We start from the raw sequence: 22,959 nt of genomic DNA on the forward strand, positions 1-22,959 counted from the left end.
TTTGTTTACTGAAGGCAGTGTAAATGCAAAACGCTGTGTATCTTGCTCATGTAAAGGAATGGTAAAGAAACTATCCTTTAAATCTATAATTAGAATATGCCAATTTTCTGGTAACATTACAGGTGATGGTAATCCAGGTTGTAAAGCACCCATGGCTTGCATTTGATCATTTACCTTTCGCAAGTCATGTAATAATCGCCACTTTCCACTCTTTTTTGGTATTACAAAAATTGGGGTATTCCATGGACTAGTAGAAGGCTTGATATGGCCCGCAACTAATTGCTCTTCTACTAATTCACGTGCCTTTTGCAGTCGCTCTTCTGTTAATGGCCACTGGTCAACCCAAACTGGGCTATCTGTTAACCAGGTCAATGGAGGGTTGGGCAACTGCTTTCCAGTGACCACTAAGGAAAAGGTGAAGTAGTTAACACGGCACCAAGTTGCCCCAAGACGTCACGGCCAATAAGCGCCTCAAGGCTGCTTGGCAATTCCATTACATACACCCTAAGGGTAACACATTGACCTTCAGGGAAACTAATCGAAATGGGATCAACACTTATATTTGGAGTAGTTTGACCCCCTACTCCAGCTACAGTGGAAGAGATTGATTTTTGAAGTTTCCAATTTCGTGGCCATTTGAATTGACTAATGATGGAGACATCAGCTCCAGTATCAAGCATTGCATTTACCTCTACAACAACAGTAGAATCAGACTGAAATAGTTGCACACGTAACATGGGACGCTGAGTCATTGATGAGGTGAAGCAAACTGCAGGACCTGTCGATCCAAATCCTTTATCACGCCTTTCTATTGAGGATGCTGGAGGAACTCCTGGAAGCATCAGTAGGCAGTTTTCCAGTGCTACTACCTGAGCTATTCTACTCCCAGAAGGAATAAAAATTGGCGGATGCAGAGTGTAGGCCAGGATTTGAACAGTTCTTGTGAAATCTGCATCAATTATACCTGTTATTACTATAAGACCTTTGATACTAGCAGAAGAACGGCCAATCAATAGGCCTCCAATGAGACTATCTTGTCTAAATAAAGGTCCTTTAGCATTCGTTGGTATTCTGTGAATTGCAGTATTGGTCAATGTTATATCTACTGCTGTCTCCACATCAACTCCGAGGCTTCCTGCGGTGCTTGGCTTGTTGAGGTGAAAGAAGCCTGGTTCACGGTTGTGTCGCTGATTGTGATACAGGTTTGGAGATGTTCTTTGTGTCTGGTAGCTGCTGAACGTATACCATAGTTCATGATTGTTTGTTTTGCTTGCTGCAAAATTTTCCAATTGTGTGGTTCCCATACCGCTGTCTGAGTGTTCATATTTTGAATTACCGGTAGGGCTAATTTTGCTGGAGACCAATCACCTTCTAGAATGGCATCTTTGATGACCCCTGACCATCTGCCACGTCGGGGCTGTGGCTGGTCAATAGAATCTATAGGCACCTTTGATTGCATTGTTTGTGAAGGGCAAGCTGGTTTTTGAAACTCAATTTGTTCCTTATTTTTCTCTACATTTGACACTCTTAAGTTGTTCAAGCTTGTTGGTAATGACTTGCAGTAACTGCTCTACTGCTTGGGGTGAGCCCAATGATGTAGGAGGAGGCTCACAAAAAACTTCCGCGGGTGCTTGCGGAGGCAAAGTTTGAGGCGGCCCCGGCCCCGGCGGCTGCGCCGCGGCCGGTCCGGGCCGGGCCCCCACGCTTTTCTCGGAGGGAGGGGGGGCGTCCGGCTCGGGGCAGGGCAGAGGCGGAGCGGTAGGAGGAGGGCGGCACTCAGGGCCTCCCACATCCGGACAGTCGACTAGTTGCACTTCCGCCTTCTTGGCACATTGCCCCAGAGACTCGGAGGGGGAAACTTCCGGTTCTTTGTTTACGAGCCGCGCAGTTTCTAATCCGCGTTGCACATCGGATTGTGAAAGTATTGGCTGAGCCGGGACCCCGCGACCACCCCGAACGGCAGGCAGACCCCACAGAGTAGCCCACAGGCCCCTCTTTTCTTTTGGACAAGTTTTATCAGTCCAGGTTTGTTCTTGGACAAGCGCCTCCGCGGCTCTTAGGGCGGCACGTTGTTCCGATTTCATAATTTCTAATGATTCTAATACGGTTTTCCACAATTCTCTCACAGATTTAATTTCTTTCTCTTCTTCCCCTCTGATAGTTTTGTCCCACATAGTGTCCCCCACTGATCTCCATTCTGTTGGGGAAAACAAAAGTGGAACTTCTCCAAAGTGTCCCCACTTCTGAGCTAAAAAAATCAATGTGATTAGCTTTTCCTGTGACGATTCAATACCTCTCTTAGAGAGAATAGTCGTCAGCAGTGCCGCGGCTGTTTCAATATCCATTATCTTATCAGCGCGGTCTTAACGTAGGATGCGAGTGGCCAGCTCGACAGGTGCCCGTCTTTTGATATCGGACTAAGCACACTATCCCACACCCCGGCTTGGCTCCGTTTTTATGAACGCTGCTTACCGCAGTAATTTCGATCCGGAGCGTTATGCTTTGCTAACGATCCATCCTTCTGCTACCATTTGTAGATCCGGAGCGTTGTGCTTTGCTAACGAACCATCCTCTGCTACCAAATGTGGTGGTAGCAAATTCGACGAATCCAGACGCCGGCATAAGCTCTTTGATCGAACGGGCGGGCCGGGCGAGAGTAAGGAGTCTAATTCAATGTGAATTTACCATCCGTACCCTTTAATGAACTCTTAAACAACACTGAATATCAATGTCCCCGAGACCACGTTTTTCCAAGCCTTATATACTCTATACCAAAAGGCCAGGCGGCAAGTGCAGGCTACAATTGGTTACACTCACAGTCACTCATCCCCCCCCACTATGGTGATTGGCTGCAGGGCACTGTTCACAGACTGTTCATGCGCAGCGGCAACGCCCCTCCTGCAGCCTGGGTCGAGGGCAGAGCAGCTTCTGTTTACTTTCCTTTTGTCTCTGGTGTCTCAGGGAAATCCTTCCGTGTAGCACAGCCGCATCAAGCCCTGGCTTGTTCACGGCACACAGCCAGAGACTCTCCACAAAGTGTGGTCAAGATACTTGCTTTTAATGCAAAGTTGGGACGTGAATAGCTCTCTTGCACGCTACTGAAGTACAGTAATAGTTTCTTTAGGGATTTATAATACGTTTTCCCTGTTTCTCCAATTATGAATGGTTCATAGGCATTGTTAAAACCTCAGACCAGAGATGCCCAAAGTCTGTCTTCTAGGTAACCATTTACTGGGTTCATTTTGCCTGGAATGGAGCAAACTGAGGTTTAAATCCGATTTCTGAAGTGGGAGTGGGTGGGTGCAGGAGTGTCAGAGACAGAGCTAAAATTTCAATTCATTAGGAAGGTGGAAGTAGAATTGTTTTATTGTAAATGGTGCAAACCCTCCAGCACCTCACGACAACATTAAAGCTCTTCTATCTGATTTAAATAACCTGGAAAAAAAAAAAGCCTGCACTTCAGCTGGCCCCATGGTGACTCTGGGCTGCAGTGACCTCCCCAGCCCCACACCACCCTCCCTAAATGGGTCTTAGGGGTCAGAATTAAAAGTCTCGCTGGACGCACCTGAGTAGGATTCTTGGCTGATGTATTCAAGACCAGTGGGAACAAACACTTGAAAATAAATTAACAATCTTCTCTCAGATTCCCAGAGAAAAGGGAAGTTGTGCTTTATTCTGACATAATTACCCAGAGGAACTCTCATTGATGACAACAGAACCTGCAAATGTAAGCCCAGAATTGTTTGCAGCAGTTGCTGTTTGGGAGCAAAGAGGATTAGATGGGACTGACCCCAGATGGGGTTTGAAGCAGAGCTGGCTAATGAAGCATATGAGGTTTTCAAGTCATCAGCAGCACCTCAGGTATTCTGCACCTTTATTTAGACCATTTCTTGCAACATTTCTTTCTACCCTTTTGGTAGATTTCTGTTGCAGATGTAAACTACTTCATCCACTCACCCAGGCCAAAAACCTGTTAAAATATCTACATTTAAAATTAATTTCCCCTTATTTCAGTACAGACACAATCTATGTACTCATTCAGTGGCCTGAAAATGCTACTCCTACTTCACCAGGTGCCAAAAACTTTAATCCACTCTTGCCTTGCTGTCCAAACCTCCACCTCCCTTAACAATGCATGTATATGTGCTTCAGTCCTTGAAATGTATTGCAAAGAGTGAAATCTAGAAAATGCATCTGTCTCCCCTAATTTTCAGTGCTGTGGGTAGGACACTCCATAAGAGGTAGGTGAGTTGTCACATCTCTCCTCTTGCCGTGGAAGAAGCTGAAGAGCCCAAATGCAAGAAAGCAAAATGTGCGAGATAGTCCAACATTTTCAAAAGGTAACTTGTCAGAAAGGACATGGAAATCCTGAAATGTTAATAAAATTAAGCTTAGTGTTTGAACCCGACCAAAATGCATCAGGAGGAGCAATCAAAATTGCTTTGATGTTGTGGATACAAAACAACAAGTGTTGTGGTGACCTGTGTGTGAGAGCTTTAGATCTGACGTACTCCACACGGAAGAGCAAAATTGGCAGAATTAGAGATCAGTCATAAGAACTGAAAGAGAAAAAGCTATTCAAGCTATGAAACAAAGTAAAGGTAACTCAAGCCAGATATGAAATTTTGCAGTTAAATTTAAAAAAAAAAAAAAAGTGTATGTAAAGTTACTTGATCATGTAACTAAAAAGCAGGTGTTTCGAAGTGTCCGTTCTTCAAAAACCTTCCCGACTGCTATCTGCTATAACTGATCACACAGGTGGAGAGAGTCTCACCAACACATGAAAGTATCCAAAAGCACTTGCACAAATATGTTCCTCCAGAGACCAAGGACAAATGTAGGTAAATAGCCATTCTTGGCTCAGAAGCAGAGCCTGAAGTTGCACAGATGGCTACATTTAAGCCCACAAAGTTCTTCAGTTTGTTTTATGTAGTAGTAGATTAGAAAACATTGTTCAAACTAAATTTGGAGGAAGCACAGATGCAACCTGAATCAATTATAGAATTGCATTTTGCTAAGTTTACATTAATTTAGAAACATGTTGCTCTTGATGTACAAGGCACTGTAGTCTAAGCAGAGACATGGATTTGGAAATTATTATCTAGTGAAATCAACTGGTAGCACCGAGATGCATAACAGACTGCTGCTGTCAGACATCAGAATGAGGACACACAAGCTCTGTGGTGAAAAAGAGGTTCAGCAAAAGTGAGCGGGAGTTTGGGCACGAGAGGCCACACCTGTGTTTTCGTCGCAGAGCACCACTCTTTTTAAGTTGGTTCACGGGATGCTAGTGAAGAGTGGACTGTTTAAGTTACCAGTCACTGTTAAATGCACCACAATTTGGGGAGGGGAGGAGGGACTTGATTGTGAGGGTTTTCTGGTTTCTTTTTTACATAATGCCTTGTTTATTTAAGTACTTGTTTTTCTACTTTCCTGACTGCCACTGGGTTTTATGGTCACTCCTAGCTCTGCCTGATGGAATACAGGGTCCCTGTAGGCTGCCTCCTCCATGGCAGTGGCAGCAGATGAGGTCTCTGGCTGGTGGACAAGATGTGCAGGTGCAGCTCGCAATAGGTCCTGTGAATGTGCAGTGTTCTGGGCTATCAGGCTTTGGGGACAGGGGAACATGGCTTTATATTCTCTTAACCTGTCAGCTAGATCAGAACATAATGGCATTGTGGCAGTGCAGTCTGAACTCCTCAGGTGAGAGGTGCCTGACTGGCACAGGTGCAGTGCAGCCCGCTCTGCTCGCTCGCGGCACAGTGTACGCGGGGGGTTCTCCATGACCCTGGGTTCTCCCTCTGGCCTCTGTGTGCGGGGCACACTGCAGAGCCCTCGGCTCCGCTCACCTGCTCTGTCCTGCTGCCAGAGTCCCTTCAGCAGCAAAGCCCATAGAAAAGATATTCATTCCAGAATTCGTTCTTATAAATCTCCGCTTTCAGCCTTGCCTGAACAAGTGCTTTCATAGTCCAAATGAAGTTTGATTTTCCTGCCATCTTGCTGCCCAGGTAAGATTTTGTCTGCCTCCCATGTGCCTCCTTCACGTACAAGGCACAGATACTTCTTCTCTTGCTCTCAAGAGGGTCTTGGCAATCCAAAACCAAAAAGTGCTTGCCATTATTTTCTCCCTACACAGATCAGATCCCCTTGTCTTTTGCTCCTTGTTATGATTTCTTTTCCCCCTCTCTAGAAGGCAAAAATGTTTCCCACTCATCTTCCATTCCTCCCCCAGCCCTATGTTTGTGCTCTGCAGAGCCACATTTCCAGCTCCAAGTGCATCAGATTCAGCTCTGTTTTCAGTCACCATCTTTCTAAATATTCGCTCTTCTACCAGCCTCTTTAATCTCTTACAAATCTCACAGAAGCAATATAGGACAAAGCTGTACACTCGCAGCTTCCTCTCCCTCTCTACACAGCCTCTGTAATTGGCTTCAGTGTGTGGCAAGCAAAGTCTGTCCCAGTTTTAATAAATATTTGACAAATTAGGGCAGGAGAGGAGCCCCATTGGATGTTAATGAACATTTGATGTCTCATGGAAAACCATGCATTTCAATATATGTTCTTTGAATTTCCACCAGCTTTTACTTTTCACTGCTTGAAATAAGGAAGGAAATAAATACAAAGGGAAAAAAGTGCTTGAAGAGTACCAGTGAATACACAGCTATGCCTGACAGTCTCTCCTGGACTGTATTGTTTTGCTTCAGTCAGTTGACACTATTTAAACAGGTTTCCCATTTAATAAACACAAGCACACTGAGATATCTTTTCTGGATCTTGTTCCTAGATCTGCAATCCCAGTGAAGTGAGGACTTCAGTCTTAGCAGAACTTTCTTCTTGTTAAAAATCCCCTGTGATATTCTGCCTTACAGCTGAAAATCCGCTTTGGTCAATACTGATTTTCTTGTACCTCAGTTGAATGCTGACCACATCTGGACTGCAAATACAAAGCTCTTTGTGTTCAAAACCTGGCAGCCTCCTCCTCCTTTGATGACCTCTGTACTTCTCCATCAGATGATCAGAGGTGCATTAAATTAGTCATAGTGCCCTGGGAAGCTTAGAAGGGAAGCGAGGTTGGGTTTTCAGCAGAAGCAGCAGCTGCGCCCTATCTGATACAACAAATTAGTTCCAGTGCCATAGCCACAGTGTTATTTTTCCTAATCTCATGTGGTCTGTGTCAGGACTATCTTTTGAGGAGCCACCAGACAAAGCAAGTCCACAGACAGAGTGTCTTGGATGCCGTTACTATACTTTTATTCCTTTACAATAGCAAACCAGTCACAGCAGCGCTACCAGATGCCACCACAGGGATGTGGATTGAGTTTTGAGCCAGTTTCAGAGCAAGGAAGCAGCTCTGGTTACTCCACATCTACTTTCAGTTTAGCTATGGAATCCTGAAGATCTCAGGTGTTGGAAGGTCCCACAGAAGGTTTGCAGGAGTCATCACAGCCTCCCAAGCTGATCGGCCAGTTCTCCCTTGCGTATGTCATCTGTTCATTGCAGTTGCCCCTCTGTGTGTCATTCTTCACTTGGTCATGAATAACACCTCTTACCAGTTCTAGATACTCTCAGAGCAAGGCCAAATGGCTGTAACAGCAAGCCAAGAGCATGAGGTGCCCCTCATCTTTCCTGCAGATTTCAGTTCTGTGTGTGTGACAATTCTCCATGCTTGTTTAGTAACACTGCTGCTTATATGATGTCCACAGGAGCTATGCAGAGATTTGTCCACTGGTTTAAATCAAACTTAGTATATGAGTTGCATTTCTTCATTCTATCAGGATATATTTTTTAAATTTTTAATAACTGCCAAGATAGCAGGAAATCAATTAAATGGTGTTTACCCCATAGGGAAAGCTTCCTACTTGATATTTGCTGCCTAGTGGTGCTAATGGAGATGTTTTGTTCTTATCTCACAGTACAGTGAACAATTGCTGTCTCAGTAGCTCAGAATTAGTGCTTTTTGGACACAGCTGGGAGCGGAAACCAGAGAACGCTCTTCATACCAGGATTTCATGTGCAGATGCAAATCACTCCTAGCAGGGATGGTTTGCCATTAGGCAAGAAAAGCAGCAACTTTACAATTTACAAACATTTCCTATGCATTTTTTTTCCTTGGGTAGGTACCCAAGGCAACCTAACGAGTGTTGCAGGAGAAAAAAAATAGGTAATGCTAGCAATTGATTTTTTGTAAACCACTTAGATAGAAATTCTGGCATCTTTAAGGCACACATTACTATGATATGGATGTAACTGTGGACAAAACCAGCCAGGGATGGATTGTGCATAAAATGCTGGAACAGTTTAATAGAAATGAATAATGCATATAGAAAAATGGATAGGAAAACTATGGTCAGACGTCAAGCAACTTGCTGGTCTACTATATGTGCACACCTGCGTGAAGTGTAATTTGGTTGGTCTGTGTCATATTTTAAATGGGAGAACAGGACATTTTGTTAAAAAAAAATCAAGTTTTTTATACTCTCTACCACCCTGTCTCTTACACCTTAATAAAAAGATTACAACCTTTCCTTTCATATACTCCTTGTTCAAAACCATTAAGTTTTATCTTTCTTCACTCTTCTCTTGAGAATACACATCTTTGACCACGAGGAACCCTAAGTTTAGCTCAACATCCATTCAGTTTAGGCTGAGGGGAAAAAGGAAGCATGTTTACTGAGGTCCTGAGAAATGGAAGACAAAACAAGTAGAGTCCTTGAATCTGAAGGCACTATTAGTTGGTGTATTTTGACTTGTATAAAGAAGCATCCGCTGTGGAAAAATGGGTATCTGAGAAAAGTAGCTATTAAAATCCTCTCAGCACCTAAATGAATTCTTCTGAGATGAATTCTTTATGAGGAAAAAAAGCAATTTAAAAGCCTGCATTCACCATTGCAATTGTAACATTACAAGGTGGTTTGACTGCAGTCAGTCAATGGTCTCCACATTCTGGGCTGTGCGTGCTGTGAGTATATCTGACCATAGAGCTGCTTGGATTCAGAAGCACTAGCAGTTTTGTACCCCGGGCTACACGGTTGTTCATCCAGAATTCCCTGGCAGCCTCTATCTGTGAGGTCTCGCAAAAGGCAGCTGCTGTCAGATCGGTGTGGTTGTGCACGTGGTCTGAGCCAGCGCCTGCTTTTAAGTGAAATTCTCCTAAAAGCTGTCAGAAACTGTGTGGGTGCGTGTTTATTTGCTATGCTTTGGCTGCAACGTTTCTGTATTGTAGTAGTTCGTTGTCACCTGATCCTGAAAAAAAACCTATTGCAAGGCAGGAAAGCATCATGATGAGCCCTGATGAGTGAACATGGGTTGCACCATCCCTGGGCTCGGAGGCAGGAGGAGCAGGAGGCGATGGAGGAGCAGGCAGGACCCCAAGACAGCTTCAGCACCTTGCCAAGAAAGACTTGGCAGCACCAGAAAAGAGGCCACGACTCGTGTAAGGGGGACATAAACCTTTAGTGGCTGCAGTTCCAAATCCATGTGCTGCTTTTCATTCAGAGCATCCATATTTTGCCTTGGCAACAGCAAAATATCTCCTTAATTGGAACCCCCTCCAAGTGCTGTATTTAACAGGATTTTAGGCATCTGTCTTAATGTGAGGTGGTAAGCAATAATGACAGAAGTAGCAAAAGAGGACTTGGATGCTATTTAGTGCAATGGTTTTGTTTGATGGATTGGTATATTACAGCTTGTCTGAGCCTGCCAGGAGCTGGTGTTTGAGAGAGGACGTGTGAACTCAGGGCAGGGCTTTGAGAGGTGCCTGCAAACTGCTGTGTTGTGGGCAGGATATGTTGCTGGGGGCAGCGGGTTTCAGGAGGCTGTCGACCAGAGGTGACGGGGAATTGAAGATGAGAGTGTTTTCTGCGAAGGAAAATAAACCTGTCAAAGAAGAAAAAAAAATCTGGCAATTGTTGATGGGGGAAAGCAACCTGGAGACTAGGGAGGGGAAGGAAGAAAGAAAAAGATGGTGACATGCAACTGAGCAAAATAAGAGAAAGGCAAAGCGAGAAAAACACTTGGGAATCAGGGAAACACAGGGAAGAAAAGAAAGCCTTCAGAGATTTGTGGGCATTCTATACCTGAAATGTATTGTCTGAACCTTGTGTTTTGCTCTTTGGTCTATCTGGGAAACAGTTTGCCCTTGTAAAAGTAGACTTTTAGGATAGGATTTCTCCCCCTCAACCCCTATAAACTAATGTTAAAATAAGGAGACTTTGTAGTGGTTTGGTTTTTTTTTTTTTCAGTTTATTCCACTCATATTTATTGTTGAATGTACATTTCCACTAATGACAGTATCTGGATTAAAGGTGCTGGGAGGATTCCATTACTCTTTAGTAAAAAAAGGGCAACATCCAGAGGCAGGAATTTTTTCTGCAATGCACTGATCAGGTAAAATGGCATTAAGATGCAAACAAGTTGCAGAAAGGCTGAAAGTTCCTCTACTAGGAAACCAGGGCAGAAGACAACAAAATGACTGGACTGAATATTAGATTTTTAAAACTTAATTCCTACTCATTGTTGGAATCTGGCTTAAGGTTTGTGATTTCAGGAACTCGGTCCTTTCTGGCACCTTTCTAACCCTTCTTTAATTGTCTCCTGACCACCGCTCCACTAGGATCTGTCTCTCTTACTTCATCACCTCCAAACTGAGTTCCCTGATAGTTATGAGTGGGGAATCAATCAGAGACTCTGCTCCTTTAAGCCACAGGTACCGGAGGCCACGGGGGGCTGTGATCTGATTACGGCATTGTTGAAAACAGCTTTTGCCTTTCATCTGAAGCCACTACCCTCGGACTAAATCAGTGGGAGCAGGGGAACAGTGCGTGTAGTGCTGTGTGGGCTCTAAAGGTATCAGAGAATCCACATCCAAAAAAAGGAATTTGCCTTTTAAAGTGCATAGAGAACTGTGAAACAGGCTGTCTCACCGTACAGCGCATAGTCAGCAATATCCACATCCCGTATACTATTAATATATGTTATTTTTTTTACTTGACCAAAAATTTTTAAACTGTGTCTTACAATAAAGCCAGGCTTTCAAATGTCATAAAATACTTAAATATTTTTTCTGTTCTCACTATTCCACATAAATCCAAAAGTAGCTAAGTTGGTCCTTCAATTTCCACATGCAGGACAAGCTGTAGAGGGTCTCATCCTGCATCCTTCAGTGAGGTAAAATTTTCATTTCACTGTTATTAATTAAATCCCATAATTTAATTTGAGGGTGTTTGCAAAAGGTCAGATCAATGTCAGCAGTCTCAGCACTGTTGCAGGAACAGTGCTACTTTATTAACATGCCAGGCAAAACATTGTTTCTATGGATTGTGCATAAATAGTGTTTGATTTTTATTTTGTTTTAATTTCCTGTCCGTGGACAAGCTGGATGCAAACAACATAATAGCCAAAGGTGTGTGCTACACTGTCTGGGTAAACAGTTTCAGGCAGTAACAGAGTGCAGAAGAGGCATCTAGGTGCCTGGAACTCAGAGTATAATTCCAATTTAAAATCATTCTGTAAAGAGATCAGATTTTCCTGATTAAAAACCTGGAGAGGGGTCATAGTTAATATCCACATCTACATTTCATGCTGTGCTCAAATTTAATATCTGTTTAATAACAAGTTTTAAATGATAGTGACTCAGCTAGAGGATAGAAGCATCTCCAACAGGATATTTTCACAAAACAAAATAAATGATATAACTTCTTCTGCTGGGCTCCACTGAGCAAAGCCCGGGACCTGAACACCCACACTCACCCCTGCGCTGCGCAGGAAAGAGCCCGGATTCCTTGCTCAATAAACCATCAATAGTTACATCATTCAAATGGGGCATTTTTCCTCTGTTGAGTCTGCTTACAATCACCTCTAGTTAGAGGAAATAATTGTTCCAAAGTTTAGAAAAACTGTTTTCTGACGAAGTCTCTCACTTTTTTGCTTGTTGTGTCTGCTGCTTCTGCATTTCTACCTCTAATGGCTTCTGTTTTTACTTAGGCAGTACCACAACAGTAGTGACTGTGAATATATTAGTGAAATATGTTACTAGCGTGGCCATCATCCTATGTCTTCAGTCCTGTGTCCTTTGTAAAATCACCTCTTTACCTTTATACCAAGCATTTATCCCAATTTCCACAAGTGTTTGGGGTTCATCCAAGACCCTTCCATTTGCATGTGTGGGTACTTGCAGCTGCATGGAAGAAAGTCACTACTGGGGCCTTTTTCTATGGGGTCTGTTTAAACCAAAAATACATGAAAAGATGTTAATTCAAGTGATTGACTGAGTGAAGAATGCCTTCCATCCACAAAGCCACAAATATTTATTTTCATTTTATTAAAAAAAAAATATTTTACTTAAAAGTGTTATTTTCACATGGACAAACCAAATATCCCCACCCCAAAATTCTTCTTTTAATTGACCACAACACCAAAATGAACTCAATATGTATAAGCTCAGTTAAAATAATGTGAAAAAAATACTATGAATGTAACAGAAAGACTTAGATTCTGAGGCATAGATATTGAAGTGAAGACTGCAATACATGTAATCACATTTGAGGAGAATGTATTAGCGTCTTGAAAATTTTAAGAGATACTCAGAACTGCAGCTGAAAACTGAGGGAAACTGTTGATGTAAAGAACACCAGTTTTTACAGGAGAATTTGTGACAAATAGAGCATCTTCTAAGGCTTTTTATAAAGCCCCTTATCTTCAAAGAGCTCTCTTCCTCTGTACTTTTGAAAGGAAGGTGCCATAAAGCTCAGACAGTGATAGCATCCATTTCCCATTAAATTCTCCCTGCATTTACTGTCGCTGAAGTGTTTCATTACCTCAGAACTAAATCATGTTCATCTGATGCCACAGTCACTTTCTAAGACCAGGCGATAAACACTTGAATGTCTGTAGGCCATGGGCAGCTTCTTGTGATGCAGCTCAACGGGGTGCGGATGCATTCATGTGCATGTAAGAGCATTTGGAGAGTGAAGCCCGTGTGGTCTTCCCCTCCTCTTCATCACCAACCTCTCCCCGTATTGCAGGGGGCTTTTGCTTGGCACAGCAGGTGAAAGTGTCTAGAAAACCCATGCGGAAACGCTTGTTCATGAAACAGTATATGATGGGGTTCACGCAGGCAGAAGTGTAGGACAACAAGTGGATGAAGGAGATGGGAGCTCCTGAGAGACGCTGGTCTGCCGAAGCGGTGTCAAACGCGCGCCAGGCATTGACGCTGAAGATGGGAGTCCAGCAAAGGAAAAACAAAATCACTATCACCATCAACATGCGGATGACAAGTTTCTTGGCCATTAAGTTGGCGGAAGAGCTGCTGCTTCTCACCCTGTCTATTTTGGTATGGCTAGTTACAGAGAACTGTTGCAATGGCATTTTCCTTTTTCTTTTGGTTTTGTTGAGGTAGCATCCATCTCCATCCTCGTATTTGGTGCTGCAGGTACTTATTTTTCTTTCTGTGCATATAAAGTAGTACTTAAATAGTTAGCAAAATATCTCTAAACGGTGATTCAAAATACAAAACAAAGAATGGAGTCTAAGTCTAAATAAATAACATAATTCACAGCTGAACAACTGCCGCAAAATAGCACTCGTCTGCTTCTCAGTCAGTCATGGATCAGCTACTCTGCTTCTGCTATCTCCCAATATTCTCATGTCTTAACTCTATATAAACTGATGCAAAAAATGTAAGAACAGTGTTTGCTAAAGTATTCGCTGAAGATAGTTTTCGAAGTTGTATGCTTCTGTCTTAATTTGACTGTTTTTATTGTGGTGTTTATTGACAGAGATGGTCCTCATTCATGGTCAGAAAAAAAAAAAAGTTATTTCTATAATAATCAAATTAGAAATGTAATGTATCCTGCCCAGAGTCTTTGCAAGCAACCCATAGGTAAGGAATTATTTGCCAGTAAATAATGGAATAACTTCTGTCAACAAATGCATCTGGCAGGATCACAACTGTAACTGACTGCAATGAATATTTTTGCAAATAGAAACTTTGTTTTTAGTAGCCTCAAGATGACTGCTCGTATCTTCAACTCTAACCTAAAAGAAAACCACAAACCTAAATGTATTTTTACCTCGTGAAGATTTTCTTTGGCTGGCATCAAATTTTATGCCTCTGTAGAGTTCCAAGGAAATCAGGCCATATGCAATCATCATTATAATCCCAGGTATAAGAAAGAGTATGAGTAACAGGAAAAGGTACCTAAAGAATCAAAAGACAAACTGTGACCAGGGAACAGCACAAACCCAGAAAAACTCCTTTTTCTCCTGGTGAGAATTTGAGTGGGCTGGGATTTCAAGATTTTGCTGGAATTTTTTCATACTAATACAAAGCATCATTTTGATGGCTCTGGATATTACAAGTTTCCCACCTCTTCTCTTCCTTCTTCCCTCAGAAAAGTACAGCAGGAACAAAGTTATTGTGACTACAAAACGTGTGTCACCCAGGCTCCGCAGGCCCAGAGGAGATGGGTACTCCTGCAGTGGCTGGAGGGGTTAGAAGGTCTCTGTCCAAGGAGTGGGGCTCCCTGCTTAACCAGGTAAGTGTCAGATGCCCTGTAGCTTTGAATGGTGTTAAAGTTGCCCGGCATAAGCCAGAGGAGCAGCTGCTGATTCTCAAAGGAGCCCCTGGTACTGGCAGTCACTACTTCAGTGAGATCTGACTTGCCAAGGGTCGTGGCACACATGGGCAGGGACAGAGCAGCCACCACCTGGGCTTGCATCCCTGGGATGGATCCCAAGACTGGCAACACCTTTGCTAAAGGAAGCAGCTTTTACTTGATTGTGGAGGGGGAGGGGGAGGGAAGGGAAAGGGAAAGGGAAAGGGGAAGGGGAAGGGGAAAGGGAAAGGGAAAGGGAGAGGGAAAGGGAAAGGGAAAGGGAAAGAAGAAGAGAATTTTGCCCTGCACCCTCCCTCCTCTTTTGTCCTAAGGCAGATACTTGGCAAATAACTGAGACTACTGAAAGCACTAATACAAATTTAATGTGTTTGTGGATACACCGCGCTGAAGTGGTGCACACTTTAATCTTGTTCCCAGTTCCAACTGACCTTCAGTATCCAAAATATCTTACCACTTCTCAGTGCCAGTTAAAGCATTTAGTTGTTGCACAAGGACAGAATGCCTAAGTGTTAATAATATTACTGCTTGACACTGCTACTACTTACTTACTCTGCCTGGATGTGACTTGGAGCACTGTCTCTCCCCTCATCTCTCTGTCCCTATTTTCCGTAAGTGACCAAAGGGTTCAATTCTCAAGACGGGCATTTGCAACCTCTCCAAGTTCTCATATTCTACTTCTCTGCATCAGAGACCTTCAGACAAACAAATTGACAGGCAAGGCAGCTCCCAGAGAGATGGTTGTATGTCTCTGTGTCTCTCAAAGATTAGTGAAGGCTTTCTCTGAAGATATTTAAGTTTCTGTATAAATGAGTGAAAGCAGTACTCCCACTTGAATGACAGATGCTTTTTTTACAGCGACAGTAGGGGCTTAGCAGACCATACTGTGAGAATCATTGCTATGTTGGGTATCATTCCTATGACAAGGGAGAAGTCATAAAAGTGTCAAAATGTAAGCAGCTTAAAAACACTTTTTTAAAAAAAATTCTTAAATAAACATGATAGAAGCGTAAATGTTTGCTGAAGGTTATTACTTGATTTTCAACAGGCTTAATGCTACCATGAAATCCTGTTTTCCACCAGATAATTATGCATTTGCTAACAGTCAGTTATGTCTTACCAAGACTGCTGAATTACATCGCTTGGCCAAAGGAGCCGACACATATTTGCTGTGGTGTTGTTATACTTGGTAAAAGGCACCAGCTTGCTGTAAATTGGGTATGGTGACATGATAATGAAGGAAACACACCAGGTAGCAGCAATCACTTTCAAGGCATGAGATTTTGTCTGCCAGACCCTGGACTGCAGCGGTTTGCAAATGGCACTGTATCTCTCCAAAGATATAGCAACGAGGTTGAATGTAGATACGCTTACAGAGATACCTATATATATGAAAGAAAGAAAAAGATTATTCCCTTGTTTAAAAGATTCATTTTATTTTCAAATAGTCTTGCTAACTTTCTGTACATATATAAAAATTAAAAATATAGCAAACTATTTATAAGCCAAAACATTGATGAATATCATATTAAGTCAGCAAAGAATGAGTGGGCAATGGGTCTGGGTCTCCAAACTGATGTTCCTGCTCTGTGTTTCTTTAACTCCAGAAGTCCAATATAAAAGATTTGTTTTATCAAACCATGAAATTATAACAGGGGAAGAAGACACTTTTCCTCCTAATTCTTCTCTTTGCTACTGTGGTTTATCCACTCCACTAATTGCACTGAAATTCAAACGAGCATTTGAAATCAGTGGGATTATGCTGTTAATCACTCTTTTAACACAGGACTTCATAACGCCTCTTCCGTTGTTTTAATATTTTCAAGTGTCTTGCTTGACTGGTGATCTGATTTTCTCATTCAAGAGAATTAAATGTATTATCTTTTTTTTAATTAGATGCTAATGGCATTACAAAGCAGGAGAATGAAGTAATGAAGCAGAATCTTTGTCCTTCAAGTGTCCTTAATTTCTCCTATTCATATATTATAAAATGCAATGCAGTGGTCTGTATTTCTGTCACTGAGGTGCCCCAGTTTATCACTGCAAGATCATAAATATTTCTTCTTAACTTTGTCACAAATTTTTCGTTCAGTGAAAGATCTTTCATTTAATGGCCTCTGTGAATGTTCTAATGCGTGTCAAAATATGAAATGCCAATATCTTTACCATTTGCTTTACACAAATTATCTATAATTTAAAATAAGTATTCCTACATCTTAAAATGAAAAATTGAGCACAGATAATGCAATGGATGTCAGCATGTTTGTCAGCTGAAGCCTCTGTTGACCTGAACTCCTAATGGGAAATAACCGATTTCTGACTCTTAAACACCTTCATCATTAAAAACTTCATGTTTGAAAATATTTCACTGGATGTTTTATAAAGTAATTTACACAGTGTGAAATAGGAGAAAGGTTACAATGCTTCAGTAATGTTTTATGGTATTTATGGCAACAACTCCTCATAATTGTTTAAACATAGCCTTTAGATCTATTTGCTTTATCTACAAAAAGATGTTGATTTCCCATTCGCACACTTTAAGTGTGTACTTTCACATTACATCAAAGTTCTCAAGGGCACAGCTTGAAAGCAGACCTAAAGTTTCTGGAATTATGTGAGTGTCTCCCAACCTTACATAATGTGATTTTTTAAATTACTTTAAAATTTCTTTTTAAAGAAACAAACAAGTGAGACAAAATTGCTTACACAGACGTACATAATCCAGGCATTTTGAAACTCCTGGCTTTTCAACCAAAGGGGGCATGGCAAGGTACATACAAGTGACGCTTCTTAAAGTCAACCTGTATCTGTCTATTGCGGTCTCCTGGTGAGCTCTGATCACACATGGTCTCTTCTCAAAAGGTGCTTGTTCTAACTTCTAGTTACATAAATGACACCTATTTTGGACCATTTTTTTTCATGTATCACTGCTACCAAAAATTTGTGAGCAAAATCTGCCCTTTGTGAGGCTGGTACAACCATGTCATTTCTGCTGGGTGATCTGAACACTGCTAATAACTCTGTCAGCAATGGGTAAGCAAGTGCATGTGTTGGATTCCTCATTAAAGCTTCATCGTGCAACACACTTCTCACTTAATTTTAACTACCCACAGAGGTGTTTTGCTGGCTGAAGTGGCACCTCTGTGTTTTGCTGGATCATACTGAGGAAACCTGAACCACGAAGTTTTGCACTATTAAGTTGTTTCCTTATTATTTTGCTACCTGTTCAATGGCAGATGGAAACAATTGGCTTTTTATTGCTTTAATGACCTTCTCACTTATCTCATTTAGCAATCTTCGAAGTAAGTATAAACTTCCAAGACTTACCCATGAAATAAGTGGCAGTTTTGCAAACAGTGCTACCAAAAATAAAATCTTTCAGCAGGTTGGGAATGAGGGTGAATGGCATGCAGAAAAGGCAGAGCATCAGGTCGCTGACTGCTAGCGACAGCAGAAAAGTGTTGGTGACTGTTCTCATCCGCTTGTTTCTTATCAGTACTGTAATTACCAGAATGTTCCCCAAAACGCTGAGCAGAAATATCAAACAATACAGCAGAATCCGAATAATCTGATGCAAATCTGAAAATTGTCACAAGAAAAAAACATTGGTTATGCACTATACATATTTTCAAAAACCTTTCTGTATTTAGTTTTACTAAGGTTTATGTCTTTACACCACTATAAAATCTGTGGAAGTTCTGAAATTCTTAAACTTATTCTGATCTACCTGAATTGCATAACATTAAAATGCAACACAAGCAATACACTTGGAGAGCCAAACATGACTTCTTAAAAGCACATTCTGCTCACACTATTTAGTGTGCGCTGCTCACTTACCATGGCAGTTCGTTCGTTGTGCAGAAGTAAGAAATGATACAGCAATCAAAAATATTTTAATATATGGATTTTTTTCAGCCTCAGAGTGCTATAAATTAATATTTATTCACTTTAATACACAGTATCAGGTAAGATAACTCTGTTGTTATTTAATTGCTCAGGGTAAAAATAATGTTTCTCCAAGTCCTTAGCAGAGCTGTTTATATGTTGTGCTCGATAGTGTTACTGTTTTAGTTTTCCATTATATCCAAATTTTGTTCTAGTTGAATTTTTAAGTTGGAAAAGCAGTACATACTAAATTCTCTCCTGCGTGTTTCTCTTCCTAACTTATCAGCAAGCAGATAATTTGTACTCTCTCACAGAAAAAGCCTTGTGTAGCTGTTTCTTTCCATAGTTCCTCTATTTTCAACTAGAACTAAAACTGCCTGAAAAAAATCTCTTTTTCTGTACATACCTTTAGAAGGATAAGGTGGATCATCCACACAGAAGAAAGTGTCATTTTCCAATATGATATCACACAGAAAAGCAGTAATATTGGTACCGTTCCCGAGGAAGCTTGCATCGACTATTTCCATTCTTCGGTATCCACAGGTTATCTTTGAGGAAGAAGAGGATGGGGTTGTTACTATCTGCCCATTCCTTCAGTAGACAAATACATTTCTGAATGAAATCTTCGAGAGAAACACAAGGGAGGCAGTTGTACAACGAAGCTTTTCTAACTCTCCGTCAGGAGCACCCAGCACACAGAGTCCTGCTCAGGCTGAACAGGATTTATTCTGGGGGCAGACCAGGCAGTTCAGAAAAGCAAAGCATATGGCACATCCCTGCTCACACGTACACACGCACATCCACACACATCCCCTCTGGTACTTTTTAAGGTCCACCCTCTTCTGTTACTGGACTGCTGTCGGGATTATAAATAAGCTAGAAAAATATTACAGTGTTAACCCCTTGCAACATTGCTGCTGCTCGTGTGTCTGCAATATTTCTCAGAGGGAGTCTGTGACACCACAACCAGTAAATCACAACCAGTGAGTGATGAGAGTGACAAATCCGCCTCTCAACCAACAACATTTAAAATTGTAAGAGCAGCTGAATAAAAGGGCAGAGAAGAACATAGTGAACATTTTGCATGCCTTGCATCAAAATGATTCTTATCCTCATATTTTTCAGAGCAGACTGGAGACTGGGTGTTCTCAGAAAAAGAAGAGCTGTTACATTTATCTCACTTGGTGAAGTGCTAAGTTCTTATGAAAATGCTGTACATGCCTGATCCAAACCCCAGCAAGTCAATAGAATGACTCACTAATTTTAATGTTCTTGGGCCAAACCTTATGAAAGTATGTTATCAAAATTCTTGGTTATTTTAAGCAGAAGCCTGCATTTCTTCTCAGTGCAAGGACGTGAATACAAACTTAATGAACTGATAAATTGTGCTACATTAGTAACGTGTTAGTGTAAGTAAAACACAACAATCTTGATTGTTTAAAAGAAAGTCTTTCTTCTGCACTCTGCTTTTTGAATTCATAAACATCATCCTCTGGTGTTTTCTCAGAGTCATGGGCTTTTAACTTCCAGTGTACAGCTTTTTTATGGCCAAATATGTAAATTAATATTATAAATTAATCCCTGCTACAACTCAGTGGAAAACTTCACATCTAAAATGTCTTCTACTTAAATAGATAAGGCAATTACTGGTTCCTAATAACAAGTGTTGACCTTACAGTCAATATACAATCTTCCAGCTTTGCTTTATTGTGCCATTAATGGGAACAGGTATGTAGGAGAGTAGATTGAAAAGTTACACCTAAAGTTCTAATTTCTAACTAATCTTTTCCTTATCAGATTAATTTTATTTTTTCCATTTCTTTTAAAAATCTGAGATAAAATTACTCAAGCTGGCAATTAGTCTATACAATGTGTAAATGTCCAGCTGAAAAAAGCATTCAGTCCAGCAGGACTCAATTCCAGTTTCAAAGGTGTAGTGCACTGGTAGGAAATTAATCCAGAGTGACACATTCTAGTTTATTTTTCCACTTCTGAATCTCAAAATGGGAGACAAGCATACTGAGGAAATGAAAATTGAAATAGGTTTCCATTTCTGCAATGACTGAGCATTAAGCCTGAACATTAGGTACCAACATCTCTGAAACCAGATTTTTCTCTTAGGCAGCTAATTCAGCTTAAAAAATTTGTATCTTTTCTATTATGAAATTTACAGGTGTTACTAATTAACCACTCAAATTACAAACGTCACATTGAATTAAACATATAATTTTTTTATTGTTTTATTTTTGGATTTATTTGTAATTATCCAAGTATTTCCTAAACAAACACTCTGACAATTTAAAATTATTATAATATCCCAAACAGCCGAAATGGCAGCCAAGACAGGTACTGATTTAATAGTGGCAATGCACAGGAAAAGTAATAGATACTTTTTGGAAAGAACTACTGCACTTAGGTTGGTTTTTTGCTCCTCTTCATAGATAACAAGATGCAGACTAGTCTAAGCTGCCCAAACTTCTGGTTAACAACTTCCCTTTCCTTTCAAAATTACTTTCTGTAGAAGAAAAATCAAGGACAAACCAACTCAGACCAAATTTTGCAGCCTTTGTTTGCCTTTCTAATCTGTCCTTTACACTTGAGATACTGATCCTGCTTTCTATATCTGTATGGAATTTGGTTCAAGAAGTCTTCAAATTTTAGGGCATTTTCTTTTGTCATGAAGTAGCATTCCATCTGATTCTGAGATTTAAGAAATCTTTGTCTATCAAAAGAAATTATTATAATTATTTATAATTCTTATGATGGTCTGACCTGCTGCAAAATTCAGGCTGGGTAATTGTGTTCAGCAATTCCTTTATTGAATTAAATACCTTGTAAAGGAGTTCGAGGCTTTCTATAAGCAAGATATCTAATAGTTGTTCTGGGCTCATTCTTAATGTGGAAGAGATCTTTCTGAATTCTTGACACCTTCTATTAGATCTGCATTAGAGAAATGATTTGGTATGTTTTCAGTTGCAGTTGTGTTGAATGGCTGATATTAGCAGTATTTTTATTTACTGTATTATTTATTTACCATAGATGTGTTGCAATTTGGAGTTGGATTCTCCCCCAATTAATTTTTAATCTTGAGTTTTTATACTGGTTGCACCACTGTACTTTTGCAGTGAGAGGTTAATTGCTGATGTTCTGGTGAGTTACAGCTTGTTTATTCCTGTACTTTGAGGAAGCAATGTTACATTAAGGATTAATTTTTATTCATGTTGTCAAATATAGACTGGACTGACAGTGTGCACTTATCATCTGCTGGGCTTCCAAACTTGCTGAGCTGGATTGCATAGAGTCTTCCATGAACTCTCCAGGATCTGGTTCAAAAGAAGAGATGAAAAAGAGCGAATGGAGGTCTGGGGGAGACATAGTTAGTGACCAGGAGGGAAGACAAGATTAGGAGAATAATTAGGGGGATCATTGCAGTCAAAGAGAATACACTGGGGCTGTTGTCTCTCTACTGTATCATGACAGACAGTGAATTATCATTCTGAAGTTAACTTCTATGTACCTGATACAATTTTGTCATATCTGAAGAACATCAGGTTGGTTGTTCATTCCTTGTAAACAAGCAATTTTTACATTCCATGAGCATTGTGGCCCAGGTCTAAAATATTTTCTAGTTATTCTACAGTATTTCACAGACGCTAACGCATAAAGATGAACCAAGAATTTAAATAATAGCATATTGTGGTTTTGTGTTGTTTTTTCCTCTGTTCCTTTCCTAATAATTCCTGTAATCCTATTTACCTTTTTTATGAATACTGAGAATTGAACTGATGTTTTAATGGAATAACCTACCGTAAACTCAGTAGTCTCTTTCCTGCATAGTAATATCTAGTTTAGAGCCCTACACTATTCATGAAGTTATAATTGTTTTCTGCTTTGCAGTTATTTTTTGTTCTCCCATTTTATCAGAAAGATCTTTCTGCAGTCCTTCCAAGTCAGTTTTTGTTTCTCCTTTCCTTGAATGACTTAGCAGGAGCAGAAAACTCTTCTACCTCAAACCTTCTTCCCATTTTCTGGAGCGTTTATGAAAGAGATGAACAGCTGTACCAAAGCTTCCTGTGGGGGTCCATTCAGAATTGCCTTTCACTCCTACTTCTCTTTCCTACTTTTTATTTCCAATCTTCTAACCATGCTGTTTCCTCTTTCCCTCCAGAACAACACTCTACTTGTCCACGGTCTTAAATTGCTCCTGAACTCCTGCTTCCATGATTCTCCTAGCTCTTTCTGGTAAGAAAATCCATGCCAAATTTGCTCCCTCAGCCCAGATAAGTCTTCCAGGACTGTCTGTGAATGTTGATCGCCATGTGTTAAAGCATCCCAGGCCTAAAGAAGCAATGAAGAAACAAAGTAAGAAGTGATACATCAGCTCAGTGATGTGTGTTGTGCCCACAGCAGGAGGAAATAATGTTTTAAGTTAAAGAAACAGAACACAAAGCCTGATGCACAC

The 22,959-nt window shown here is 40.9% G+C and overlaps 1 protein-coding gene across 1 annotated transcript; it reads right to left on the reverse strand.

The window, feature by feature from the left end:
* Positions 1-12,352: 12,352 nt before the first annotated feature.
* On the reverse strand, positions 12,353-19,313 carry CCKAR (cholecystokinin A receptor). Its single transcript, XM_065837568.2, has 5 exons — positions 18,904-19,313; positions 17,940-18,191; positions 15,733-15,994; positions 14,070-14,197; positions 12,353-13,445 (listed from the first exon to the last, which is right to left on the reverse strand). The coding sequence occupies exons 1-5, from the start codon at positions 19,022-19,024 to the stop codon at positions 12,919-12,921; spliced, it is 1,290 nt and encodes a 429-aa protein (XP_065693640.1). The 5' UTR covers positions 19,025-19,313; the 3' UTR covers positions 12,353-12,918.
* Between the last annotated feature and the right edge of the window lie 3,646 nt (positions 19,314-22,959).

The sequence above is a fragment of the Patagioenas fasciata genome, chromosome 4 (genome assembly GCF_037038585.1).
Source record: "Patagioenas fasciata isolate bPatFas1 chromosome 4, bPatFas1.hap1, whole genome shotgun sequence".
Lineage (NCBI taxonomy): Eukaryota > Metazoa > Chordata > Aves > Columbiformes > Columbidae > Patagioenas > Patagioenas fasciata.